The sequence below is a fragment of the Amblyraja radiata genome, chromosome 2 (assembly GCF_010909765.2).
Source record: "Amblyraja radiata isolate CabotCenter1 chromosome 2, sAmbRad1.1.pri, whole genome shotgun sequence".
Taxonomy (NCBI): domain Eukaryota; kingdom Metazoa; phylum Chordata; class Chondrichthyes; order Rajiformes; family Rajidae; genus Amblyraja; species Amblyraja radiata.
The window spans coordinates 30669452-30682697 of record NC_045957.1 but is presented as its reverse complement, the minus strand read 5'-3'; the positions used below and the strand labels follow the sequence as shown (position 1 = coordinate 30682697).

At 42.7% G+C, this 13246-nt stretch overlaps 1 protein-coding gene across 2 annotated transcripts in view; it reads right to left on the bottom strand.

Annotated features, from left to right (window-relative positions):
- The window catches only part of rbm33 (RNA binding motif protein 33), a 151516-nt gene that overhangs the window by 135573 nt on the left and 2697 nt on the right, over positions 1 to 13246 (bottom strand). For both annotated transcript variants that reach the window (XM_033044324.1, XM_033044332.1), the window contains exon 2: positions 8932 to 9010. In XM_033044324.1, coding sequence (XP_032900215.1) covers positions 8932 to 9010 — 79 coding nt within the window. The remainder of the gene's footprint in view (positions 1 to 8931; positions 9011 to 13246) is intronic.

Sequence of the window (13246 nt, the reverse complement as noted above, 5' to 3'; positions counted from 1 at the left end):
TGAGGCTATGACCTCTAGTCCTGGACTCACCCACTAGGGGAAACATCCTCTCCACGTCCATTTTATCCAAGCCTTTCACTATTCTATACGTTTCAATGAGGTCCCCCCACATTCTTCTAAACTCCAGCGAGTAGAGGCTCAGCTGTTTCTTAATAGAGCAGGGTGAATCAAATTGAAAGATTGCCTTCTGTGTGGCAGGATCTCAAGATGAAATTGAGATGTATCATTTTTCAGACTTCTGGCTGAACAAGGTTGTGCCTTGTCCTTCGCACTCACGTCCTGGACTCTACTATCATTCAGGATATGGATGATTTTGAAGCCCTTTTCTTCTATAATCTGCCTAATTGTCCACCAGCATATACAATAACATGAAATGATACGGCAGAATTCTAATCTGATGCCTGGTGCTACTCCAGGTCAATCTGAATTCCTCGTGAACCACCACTGATCACCTGACATTAAAGTAATAGAAAAGCATGAGTTACCAAGGGCCATTAGGTTACAGAGTATGGTACACTTGCCTGTCCCGCTGAGTTACTCCAGTATTGTGTCTACTATACATTTTTGTTGTTGCCTCAATAATACCTCATGGATGGCCACTGCTAGTGTTAGATTTCCAATGTAATATTTGCATCCAGTATGCTCTCTCTGTATGCCATATTGATATCATCATGAAATTCAAGCGCCCGTGCATCCAATCTTTAGCAGGAAAAGTCTGCAATTTCATTTATTTATTTATTTATTTGATTCTTTATTTCGAACAGAATAAAAGAATAAAAAGCAAGTGTGAAACAGCATACAAAAAACAAAACAAGAATATTTATAAAGTGTCATAAACAAAATTTATAAATAAATGAAATTGTATGTGTCCGAAAAGGAATAGGAAGAAGCCAAAGCTTATTAATTCCCACCCCTTATTCAACTGCTTATAATTATCTTATACAAATTTAGCAGCTATATGTACACCATATGTACACCAAATTATTTACATTTATACACTAATCAAATATTTACAAAGCCATACAAAAAAAGAGAAAAAAAGAAAAGAAAAAACCCTCATATACTATACAGTATCTCTTAGTCATATATACAACCCATCACCCTATAATCACCCTTCCCAATACAATAAGTATAACAGATATCCCACTCAATCACCTATCCTCATCCCAATATCCGTTAAAAAAAAGTGTTTTTGTACATCTTTTTAAACTGAATTATGTTTGTGCTAAGTTTTATCTCCTATTCCAGACCATTCCACAAATTCACCCGATTGCTATGCACATACTTTTAAGAGTTGTTCTGACATTTAGTTTTCTTTTAATTATGTTCCCCTCTCAAATTATACCCACCCTGTCTTTCCATAAACAATATTACAATCTTTATTTCATAAGATAGCTTGATAAGACCAAGGAAAATGCAACAGTTTTGAATTGAATCAGCAATCAAAAAAGTACTCAAAGTCAACTGAAGTTCAGTTTGCCACTGGTCACATGAAGTTTTAATTGTATATACCATAGGTCTTTAACCTGGCTCATCTGTCTACTTGGCTGCAATTTTCCTTTTACCGATGAAAATGTTTAGTTTAGGTTTAGTGCAAGGAATGTCTAATGGTTTAGTGCAAGAAATGTCTAATGAAAGGTCATCACCCCACAACCTAGCTCTATTTTTCTCTCCACATATATTGCCTGACATAAGTACCTCCTGCATTTCCTCTTTTCACTGCATTGAAAAGTATTACATTCTAGTGCCATAATTCAAAAACCAATCGGTTAAATAATATTAAATTTTCAGTTTAACAATAATGATAAACGCAAACATGGAGGCTTCAACATAAAAAAAGTGTTTGGGGAATTTTACAAATGCATGAACATTGAAGATAAACTCAGAGTAAAGATTACGGCAGGGGTGGGGAACCTGCGGTCTTCTAGGTCATTAAGTGCGGCCTTTTAAATAAATCCAAATTTTGTAGAACAAATCCTTTTATTTCTATTAATACGTGTTTGTTCATCATTTATTATTTTTATTTTAATCTTAAAATGAACCTATTTAAAACGCCAGAGAGTAAAAGAAGATTCAACAAAATAATCCTCCCCGACTGATGGCCACAAGGAGAAGGACATGGAGCAGTGAGACATCAGAAAGAAATATGTAGGATGGAACGACAGGTGCTGGTTCACACTGTAGACGCAAAATGCTGGAGCAACTCAGCGGGAACTGGCAGCATCTCTGGATAGAAGAAATGAGTGATGTTTCAGGTCAAGAGTCAGGGGAGAGGGAGACAGAGATATGGAAGGGCATGTATGTCGGAAGGGAGAAATATGCTGATATATTCTACGGCATATCATGTTCATATGAAATAGGAGCAGAATTAGGCCATTTTGCCCATCGAGTGTACTATGCCTTTCAATTATGGCTGATCTATCTTTCCCTCAACCCTGTCCTCTTGCCTTCTCCCGTAACCTTCTATGCCCTGACTAATCAAGAAGCTATGAATCTCTGCTTTAAAAGTACCAAAGACATGACCATCACAGCCTTCTATGGCAACAAATTGCAGGGATTCACCACCATCTGGTAAAAGAGATACCTCCTCATCTCTTTTCTGGCGGTCAGGAATGGTGCAGAGGAGCTTCAAGATCAGGCCCTGGTGCCATACTGTATCGTAGGTGGCGGTGAGGTCCACCAGTGTGACGCCCGCGTTGCAACCCTTTTCGAAACTGTCCTCGATGTCATTGGTCAGCTTGACTATTTGGTGGGTGGTGCAATGTCCACGACGAAATCCCGCTTGTTCAGCGGGTGGTTGGGGGTCCACGATTGGATAGAGCTGGACCAGGAGAAGCCTGTGCTGGACACAGAGGAGTGAGACGGGCCGATAGTTCCTTTGGTCGTCCGCAGGCTTGTTTGGTTTTGGTAGCGCAATGACGGTGGCTTTCCGCCAGATCTTCAGAATGGACTGACCAATGAGGCAAGAGGAGTAGAACTCACGGAGCCAGACCAGGCATTTAGGACTGCAGTGTTTCAGGAATTCTGGGGGGATGTTATCAGGACCCTGGACTTTTCCGCATTTCAATTGAGAGATGACAGAAGAGAGTTCTGCAGATGAAAAGGGTGCTGACAGGAGCCCAGCAGCACCAGGAGCTTTCCAAAGATTAGTGGTTTCCTGTTTGACAGAACGAGTATAGTTCTTGTCTGCGTCTTTGAAGTGGCCGTTGGCCAGGAGCTGGTCGGCGATGGAGTTGGCCGTAACAGGGCAATGCTTTGGGCGGGTACTTCGACCAGTGAGGCGAGTGAAGTCGATTCCTTGGACTCATTGTGATGTCATAGCTGCTAACTGCCAGTGCAGATGGTAGAAAATGTTGTCAAAGTGGGATTTAGTAAAGTTAAAAATGTGAATAACTTGTACAATATAACATAAATCTGAACCAAACTTCAATACACCACACCACAGGACAATGGTGAGTAAGGTGGTCCAAATATTGTTGCGCTAATGTATACCGTTTTGGCGTAATTCAGGGCACGACGGACACACACAAACAGACATCCAGACAGACAAGATGAGTTTTAGTAATATGCTAGACCAAGTGGGACCCGTTGGGTCCCTTCACACAGGATGGTTGGTCCCCAAACGCAATATTCCACCAGTCACCCACAGCCCCCAACTGCACAGGTGCAGTCTATTTCCCCTCATCCCCAACACTCCCTCCCCCTCCTTTTCACCCTCAGCTCTCCCTCCTTCTTCTTTCCCCTACCCTCAGTGACTCCCTTCCTCCCTCCATAACCCCTCTCCCCCCCCCACCACCCTGACCCGTTGGGCCCCGTTCCAACACAATATTCTACCATCCACCTGTTCACCCAACGCAACTAGATTCCACTACTCACCAATAGCCCCAAACTGCGCAGGCGCGGCCCATTTTCCCTCAACCCCCAACACTTCCTCCCCCTCCGCTTCACCCTCCCTCTTCTCTCCCCTCTGCTCATCCACTCCCTCCTTCACCCTCTCTCCTTTCCCCTACCCTCAGTCCCTCCGAGGCGGGGGAGGGGAGGGGAAGGAGGAGGCCTCGGAAGCCCAACCAAATTAATGCGTGTTCAGCAGCCCGGGGGGGGGGCGGATTGGGCCGCGGGAGAGGCGGGGCGGACAGCCGGCCAAGTGCAAATCGACTGCGAGTTGGGGGGGGGGGTGGGTTAATGTGCAAAAACCGTGCCCAGCAGGCTGCGCTTTGAAAACTGTGCACAGCTGGCCGCGAGGAGCAGAGCCATTGTGACGTCATCAGTTCGGTAGCCTTTAAAAAATTTCAGATTTGTGAACAATTTTAAGAAATAACCCAGGAAATAATGAATCAAATTTTCAGATGAGCCGATTTTTGTCTATCGGAATATGTAAAAATTTCACCGTTAGCGCATCGTGTTTTCGAGATGTGAATCATAGACAAACAAATACACACACACACACAAATAAACTCGCATAAATAAATACACATCCAACATCAGAGGAGGAGGGGGGGGGGGGGGGGAGTGTTGTTACCGAACTGAACTCACTGTGGAATTAATGCATTAACGGATCCACTCTGCTGCTGGATCCGAAGTTGTCCCTGCCACTGACGGTAAAGTCCATGAAAGCGGCCCCATCAGAGACTGTGAGGCCTCACATCCTCGGCGCTTCTGACACGCCGGCTCTGTCACTCTGGCTGTTCCCTCGCTGCTTTTCGCTCGAGGGCGAAAAGCTGCGGTTGAACATCCGATGTTTGGCTTGAGGCAGCTTGACAGAGCCGGGTCGGGCACCAGCGGTTGGGAAAAATGTCAGCATTTTTCGAGCAGAGCCGGACGTCAGCAGCCATTATGGTCACTGGAGGCGGAGGCGACAAAATGAGTGAGTGGGGGGGGGGGAGGATTTTATTTTAAAATGTGTACCTAAAAATGTCCAAATGTTTTGAGTGCATGAGTGAATGTAAAAGTAAATTAGCTAGCGAAATGGAAAAAATCACGGAGTTTCAGCGTGTGGTTTTGGCGGACCAAGGAATCAAAGGCCGAATCTGACATACACCAACAAACACAGAGTTTTAATAGTATACTATACCAAGGGCAGACCCGTTGGGTCTGCTCCCCCAACGCAGCCGTTCCCTACCCGTAGCCCCCACGGGAGACGTGGTCCTCCAACTCAAGCGGCCCAAGAATGAGCAGTGCGGCTGGTTTTAAATGGCGTCTTTGAGGCGAGATGCGGGTGCCAGCAGCCGTTATGGTCGCTGGCCAGCAGGAGGCGACAAAATGAGTGAGTGTGGGGGGGGGGGGGGGGGGGAAAGGTTTAATGAAAAATGTGGACATAAACATAACAAAATCTAATGAGGAGTGGATAGTTGGAATGGAAAGTGAAATGTCTACCGAAATGGCTGCTTCTACGGGTGAGAAGCCAGTTTATTTTTGAAATATTGGGGGGTGGGGGGGAGAAGGATTTGATTAAAAACGTGTACTTAAACACGACGAAATGTAATGAGGAGCGGATACTTAGAAAGAAAAGCGAAATCTCTACCGAAATTGAAATGATCTCGGAGATTGAGCGTCTGGATTCGGCGTGGCAATGAATCAAAGGAAGAAATGCAGCCGGCAGCCGTACATGTAAATGGATCCATTCCGATTGGACATCTGCGAGCATCGGCCATTCCGATTGGACATCTGCGAGTATTGGGCATTGTGACATCACACGATGGAACGAATCAAAAGGCAGAAAGGCAGCCGGACGGCAGGCACAGAGTTTTAACAGTATATAGAAGATAGGTCTCAACTTTATTTCTAGGTCCCTACCTGGTCGGTGAGGCAGCTTCTTCTCCGGGCTGCTCGTCGATCCGTCCTCGTGGCCTACCTGCGGGCTTGGAGCGCCGTTTCCTGGCGGAAACCGCCCAGCGCCCCGGCGGCGGCACAGCATCGGAGCGCTGGAGCGGAGCGGGCGATCCCTTGCCTGGGGCGACGCGCTGGAGCTCTGGCGAGCTGGACCGCCGAGAGCAATAACTCCGGGCTGCGGGTTTGCGGAGCGTAGAGGCGGCGCCGACTTCAACAACGGGAGCCTGGGAGCTCCAAACCGGCGCGGCCTTGTCGGCTTCGGCAGCCGCGGGCTCCAACCAGGAAGCGGCCGTTCCAAGTGGCCCAGCCGCCGAGAGGACTCTCCCGACGCCGGGGCAAGACCACCCGGTGAGAACGGCCAGGGACATCGGGCCTCCGTAGAGGCAATTGCGGTGGCCTCAATAGGCCTGACTTTGGGGTTGAACATGGGGTGGGGACTGGACATTGTGCCTTCCCCCACAGTGCTATCCACTGTGGGGGGATGATTTTTTTTGTCTATTTGTAGTCTTGTAGGTCTGTGTCCAAGATGGCTGCCGTGAAGAGAGAGTGGACGCTGGCGCGATTTGGTTGCCGCTGCTCTCTCTTCACACTGTGTTTTTGATTTTCTGTTTTTGGATTGAATCCTGTTTTTAATTTGTGTCTCTGTGATGTCCTTATTGTTATATTCCGATTATATGTTTACTATGTAAGGTGTCCTTGAGATTTTGTATGAAAGGCGCCCATTAAATATAAAATTTATTATTATTTAGATAGATTAGATAAGATACTAGACCTTGGGACCCGTTGGGTCGCTGTCACACAGGAGGGCTGGTCCCCCAACACAACCCGTTCCCCCAACGCAATATTTGACCACTCACCCCCGTAGCCCCCACTCACCCGTTCCCCCAAAGCAATATTCCACCACTCACCAATAGCTCACCAGTAGGTTGGCTCTCCCTCAATTTAAACTTTTTTAAAAAAATGCAATTGCACTAACATTTTTTCATTCTTTAATGTGATGTAGGTGCCACGGACAAGGCCATCTTTTGTTATCCAAATCTAATCATTAAACTTTCAATTTAGAGAGCAATTAAAAGGCTTTGCAATCACATATGTGCTGAGTTAGGCTGGCAGATTTTTTCCCCTGAAGGACACTTGCTGCCAAGGACTCCATGTCCTGGGATAGCAACATTGTAGCCGGAAGGGCTACAATCCCATTGTGACATCATAGCTGGAAGCTGCAAGTGCAGATCTGAAGAAATCCTTCTCAAAGTGGTATTTAGTAAAGCTAAAAATGTTAATAACGTAAAATATAACATCAATCTGAACGAAACGTGACACAAACCACAAATCACCAAGTTGAGTGCGCGTAGTTCCGGGATCACATACAGCCAGACACGCACGCAGGCATAGAAACATACAAGACAAGACTTTTAATAGTATACTAGACCAAGTGCATCTGCTCCCCCAACGCACCCGGCCCTTACCCGTAGACACCATGGGAGGAATGGTCCTCCAACTCAACCCGTCGCCGAACGCAAGATTCAGCAAAGATCATAGCTCGTGAGGCTCTTTCTGTACTGGAGTTCAAGAAAAAAATGCCAATTGCACTTCACAATTGCAATACCAATTAACCCTCCCCCTCCTGTCCTGCCAGGAGCTATGATGGCAACATTGTTGCAAATGCCAGGTGCACTTGCTGTGAGATACCATTGAGTTGAAAAGCTCAGAGTGTTCCTGCCAGTGTTCCTGTCTTGCAACTTTGTATTGAAGTGTGTTGGAAGCTGTGAGGAATGATTTTAACAGTAAAAATCATTTTAAATTCAAAGTATTTTTAAACATTTTCTGTAATAAGTAGAGAAATAAAGCATGACGTTTTTAGGTAAGTTGATTTTGGACTCAACGGAAAAAATGTCATTGTAAATATTTTATCGTTACTGCGTAGATTTTTCGTGAAGATGTAATAACACACAAACACAAGATCAGAGTTTTAATAGTTACTAGATTAAGTGGGGTCAATTGCATTCTTTTTTTAAGTCCTCGATGAGGAGGGAAGGCAGTGCTGGGAGACACGCCCCTGCACAGTTGGGGGCTATGGGTGAGTGGTGAAATATTGCATTGGGGAAGGGTGAGTGGTGGAATATTGCGTTGGGGGACCAGGCCTCCCGTGGGAGCTATGGGTGAGTGGTTGAATATTGCGTTGGGGAACGGGTTGCGTTGGGGGACCAGGCCTCAGGACCAGGTGTGACAGGGACCCAACGGGTCCCAGTTGGTCTAGTATATACAAGTATCTAATTTTGCAGTAGACACTTTATGAAGATCATTTGCCCAAAAAGATTAATGTTGGGGCACAACACACATCAAATTAATATATTTTTCCACATGTCATTTTTCACTTTTGAACTGAACCATTTCTGAAGAAGGGCCTCGACCCGAAACGTCACCCATTCCTTCTCTCCAGAGACGCTGCCTGTCCCACTGAGTTACTCCAGCATTATGTGTCTACCATTTCTGAGTGTTTGTTTCTCACTCCTGGCCTCCTACTTCCCTCTTCACTGACACTCTAAAGTTTTATCCATCTTCGACTTAAAACACAGCATTCTAATCCTCTTTCTACCTGTATATTCTTTGATTACAAAGAGAAAATTGTTCCAAAATATTCTTGCAAATATTTCTATTTGAAACTATACCTTGTTTCTGCAAAACTCATTTACACGTACTGATACTTAGAATTCAGACAAAAGCACTCACAGGGGTTATTATCACATTGCATTACTGGTAGCACTGCTGTGCAGGGAACCTGACATGAACACCTTCCCACGCTGTTGCTGCAAGAGGCAGTGCAAGGAACCTGGTGAAACTCAAGCTCTGAATCCACTCTGGCGAGACTGTGAAAGTTGATGGTGAATGAGCTAGGACAAGCACTGCAGCCACTCAGCAGGGATAGAAGACCTCTACCCATTACTTTATTTCAAAGTATGCCTGGGAACTGCCCCCTGCCTTGTGGTACCTCACCAGACATTCTATCATGAAAGGCATTATATAAATGTAAGTATGTTTTTGCTAGAAAGAGAGCAATTCAGCATTTTTTTTTTAAGTACAAGAATTAAATACTTGAGCTACCTGTCCCATTCTTCATTGACTGTTCGTCTTCGCCGAAGTCTTTCAGCACCTGGTTTATCAACCTGGTCAAATTCATCTTCTATCAAAGCCAAAAGAGAAAATAAAATTACCAAACATGTTTCTGTCGGGGGAAAAAAAATATCATTTCAACATATACTCCATAACGATAAACTATTGATCTTGAACATACAAGTTGATCTAATAGTAAGATGAGAAATTACCACTGTTGGAATATTTCTCATATGACAGAGAAACACAAGAAATTTAATACCAGCCAGAACTAACATCTTTGTGAACCATGGTTAGTTTTAAAAATAAACTACATTTTCTACCAAATCCCATTAATACAGCAATAAAGAATTGTTACAGATAAAATGTAAATTAAATAGGGATTTGGCACAATTACTATATAATAATCTACAATTTAGTGAACATGTCACAATTTTACTTCCAATGATTATGGATGAAATTAAATGTATTATTAAATAACAAAGATTGTGGATGCATAACTTACTTGAACCAAAAAGCTCAGATTTTAATTCCAGCTTTCTGAAGAGCATGTCAACAATAAAGCCTACCTAAGTATAAGAGTCTGTCTGTGACTATCAATCCAGATATTTTATTACCATTTATACTCTGCAGTAGACTTGCTGTCACTTATTATTTAACAATATTTACATTTCACATTACATTTTCTCTTCACTAGACCTTAACACACCCAGTTGCTCTGGTACAATTCTGGATCATACTTCAAACTGGAAATAAATATGAATCAGATGGATGAACTTGACTGGAATGAAAAAAGCAATGGCAAAATAGAGATCAAAGACAAAATATTATAAAATATGGACTAATATAAATCAGGTTTTCCAGGAAGAAGTAATATTCACCAAAATATATTTGCAGATGATTGACTTTATGCAATCACTCTTTGAAATTTAATTTAGCATGTCAGAGGTTATTGGGAGAAGGCAGGAGAATGGGGTTAGGAAGGAGAGATAGATCAGCCATGATTAAAAGGCGGAGTAGACTTGATGGGCCGAATGGCTTAATTCTGCTTCTATCATTTATGATCTTATGTGTATTAAATACAATTATTTTCTTAAAAACACTGCTCTTCAAACATTTTCTTCCATAAACATTTTAAACATAAAGCTTCAAACACAGAATGTATATCAGCTTCTTCAACAGAAAACTATCGGAAAAACTAATTTGTGAAACAGAAATTAGATTCCTACAAACACACAAAAACAAGTTACACGTAAAATTGCTAAAGGAAAGATTTATCAAAAAAATCAAGACAGTGCAAACACAGTGAAAACAAGCCCATGGTAGCACAAGAGGTGGAATTAGGTGCCCTGCTGTCAGGGCAAGATTAGGGTTTATGCAGTTAGTTCAAGGACCCGATAGTTGTAGGAAAGTATCTGTTCTTGAACCTGGTGGCGTGTGACCAGGTTTCTATACTTCCTGCCCAATGACAGCACTGGGAAGACATGGCCCAGATGATGAGGTTCCTTGATGGTAGATGCTGCCTTCTTGAGGCGGCACCACATGTCAATACTTTTGATCGAGGGGTAGGCTATGCCTATGATGGATACGGATGAGCCAACCACACTATGCAGCAAGTGTGTTCTCATGCATTGGAATTGTTTACTGGGGCCATGACACATACCGCAAAACTGAAACCTGCAGAAAAGTGAACTCAATTTGTTATTTTTAGGAAAGCCTTTTACGAGGCCTTTTACAAGGTATGTTACAATACTTAAAATTCCGTTTTCTCCTGCCTGTCCGAGATATATTTTCTCAGGCTGCTAGCTGATGCTGAAAAATTGTTCCAACTTGTGTTCTCGGAAGTTTGTTTTTTTAAATCGCGGGACAATTTAATCGCTGGAGTAAAATAAAAATGCGACTTCTAACGGCGTCAAGGCCGACAACGGGACGGATCTCACGTAGGGGGCAAAACATAAGGCCAGGCGTGTATTTTACATATAAACTTGCTTGTTAGGATGACTTTAATCAAAATTTCATTGGCAAACATGTGATTATGTAAATATACGAACCAGCCGATATGGGGTTCAAATTCACCGCAAACCACAACATTCCAATCGATCGCGTTCCACAAAAACCCACTCGCAAGATAGAAACATAGGAAATAGGTGCAGGAGTAGGCCATTCGGCCCTTCGAGCCTGCACTGCCATGCAATATGATCATGGCTGATCATCCAACTCAGGAGATTAAAATGGACATTAATTTACAGGAATTAAACATTAAATTCCTTCCAATTGGCCTATAAATTAATGATTGAGATTTAAAAATCATGTTATATTGTGAATTCTTGTGTGAATGTTATTTGGACACTTAGGCTATTTAAAAATGTTAATCTTTTCTTAAGAAATGGATAGATGTTTAGATCTAGTAATTGCATTTTGTAATTAGCTACAATTAGGTAACTAACTAATTATATGCTTTAATTTCAGGTCATCCAAGTAAGATTGTTTCATATGTGTTTCAGAATGCATCAATCTATAATAGCTGAAAATTTATTTCAGTTCTCTTAATTTTTAATAAAGTTATGGGCTTTTGACTGTCCTCGATCACAGTTTTTGTATTAAGTCAATGGAAATGGACTTATAGGGAATAAGATGCTAATTTCGGAGTATGAAAATGGCCATATCTTTTTTAATACTGAAGATATGAAAGCGAATTAGGTGTCAAATTAAACCTCTTTTTATGCTTTATCTGATGGGATAAATTGCAGACTTGATTTTTAAAATCTCAAAACATTGCTACTTTTACCACTGGCAAGCAACGAGTGAGAAAGAATTAAAACATAATACTCCTTGTGATGGATGGTCTGTATTTAACGCAAAATGAAGAAACAAGGAATTGCAGATATTGGTTTATTAAAAAAAGCAAATAATACATTAATACTTGTTTCATTTATTAAGGATGGTCACCATAATGGTGTCTCAGGGATTTTCAGCTTTCTCTCCCTTTTAGAGGAAATAATGAGAATATGAATTGGTGTCAGACGCATTTCTTCGCCATACTTTGTTCCTTCAGTGGGAAATTCATCTGCTTGAGAGGCTTGACTTTTTTTTCTATTGGATGGCCTTTTCAATCGCTTTCCAAGCCAGGGAGAGCCAAGATTCCCATTGCTGAAGTATTAGCAGTGAAAGAATGAGCAGCTTCAAATTCCTGGACTTTAACATCTCGGATAACCTGTCCTGGGCCCATCGCGTAGATGTAATCACAAAGAAGGCGCACGAGTGCCTTGACTTTCTTTGAGGTATAAAGAAATTCAGCACATCGCTGTATATTCTAATAAACTTTGAGAACTGCCCTCTTCTCACTGTTGCCATTGTGCAGGATATATAGAAGCTTGAAGTCACACACGACCAGGTTCAAGAACATCTTTCCTACCTATCATGTTTTTTTTTTGTTTTGTTTTTTAAATCGACCACCACAACCGTGATCCTACCTTGTCAATGGAACTTGACAGGCCGCCTCTTGCACAACTATGGGGGGGTCTTGTTTTCTAATTGTGTACTTTTGCACTCAGGACTTATTTTCTTGCACGCTCTTTTTCTTTTCACTATCTCATAGAAGTTGAGTAATTTATGTGTAGGAAGAAACTGCAAAGCTGGTTTACACCAAAGACAGGCACAAAGTGCTGAAGTAACTCAGCAGGACAGACAGCATTTCTGGATTGAAGGAATGGGTAATGTTTTGGGTCAAGGCCCTTCTTCAGACTGAGTGTCAGGGGACGGACACAGAGTAAGGAAGGGCAATATGTGAAAACTAGATATCGAAGGAGATGAAGGTCAAGGAACATGTAGAATAGATCAGTGTAGGCTAGAAGAAGGTCACAACGAAGCATTCAGAGATAAAATGTAATCAGGGGGACAGTCAGACTGGTCAGAGAACTAGGAAGGAAGAGGGATGGAGAGAGAGGTAAAGCAAGGATTACTCGAAGTTAGTATTTATTCATACCACTGAGGTGTAAGCTGCCCAAGCAAAATATGAAGTGCTGTTCCTCCAATTTGTGCTGGGCTTCCCCCTGACAGTGGAGGAAGCCCAGGACAGAAAGGTCAGTGTGGGAATGGGAGGGGGAGTAAAAGTGTTTTGCAACTGGGAGTGAGCAGAGGTGTTCTTTTTATGGGGTTTTTTTTTTAACTGTTGTCTGCGATGTTGCTGCAAGATTTTTATTGTGCCTGTACCTTACTGTATTTGTGCATATCGCAATAAACTTGACCAAACTTGACTTGAATTCCTGTATCTCCCAGCAGTTCTCATCAAACCAGTCTGTCCCTT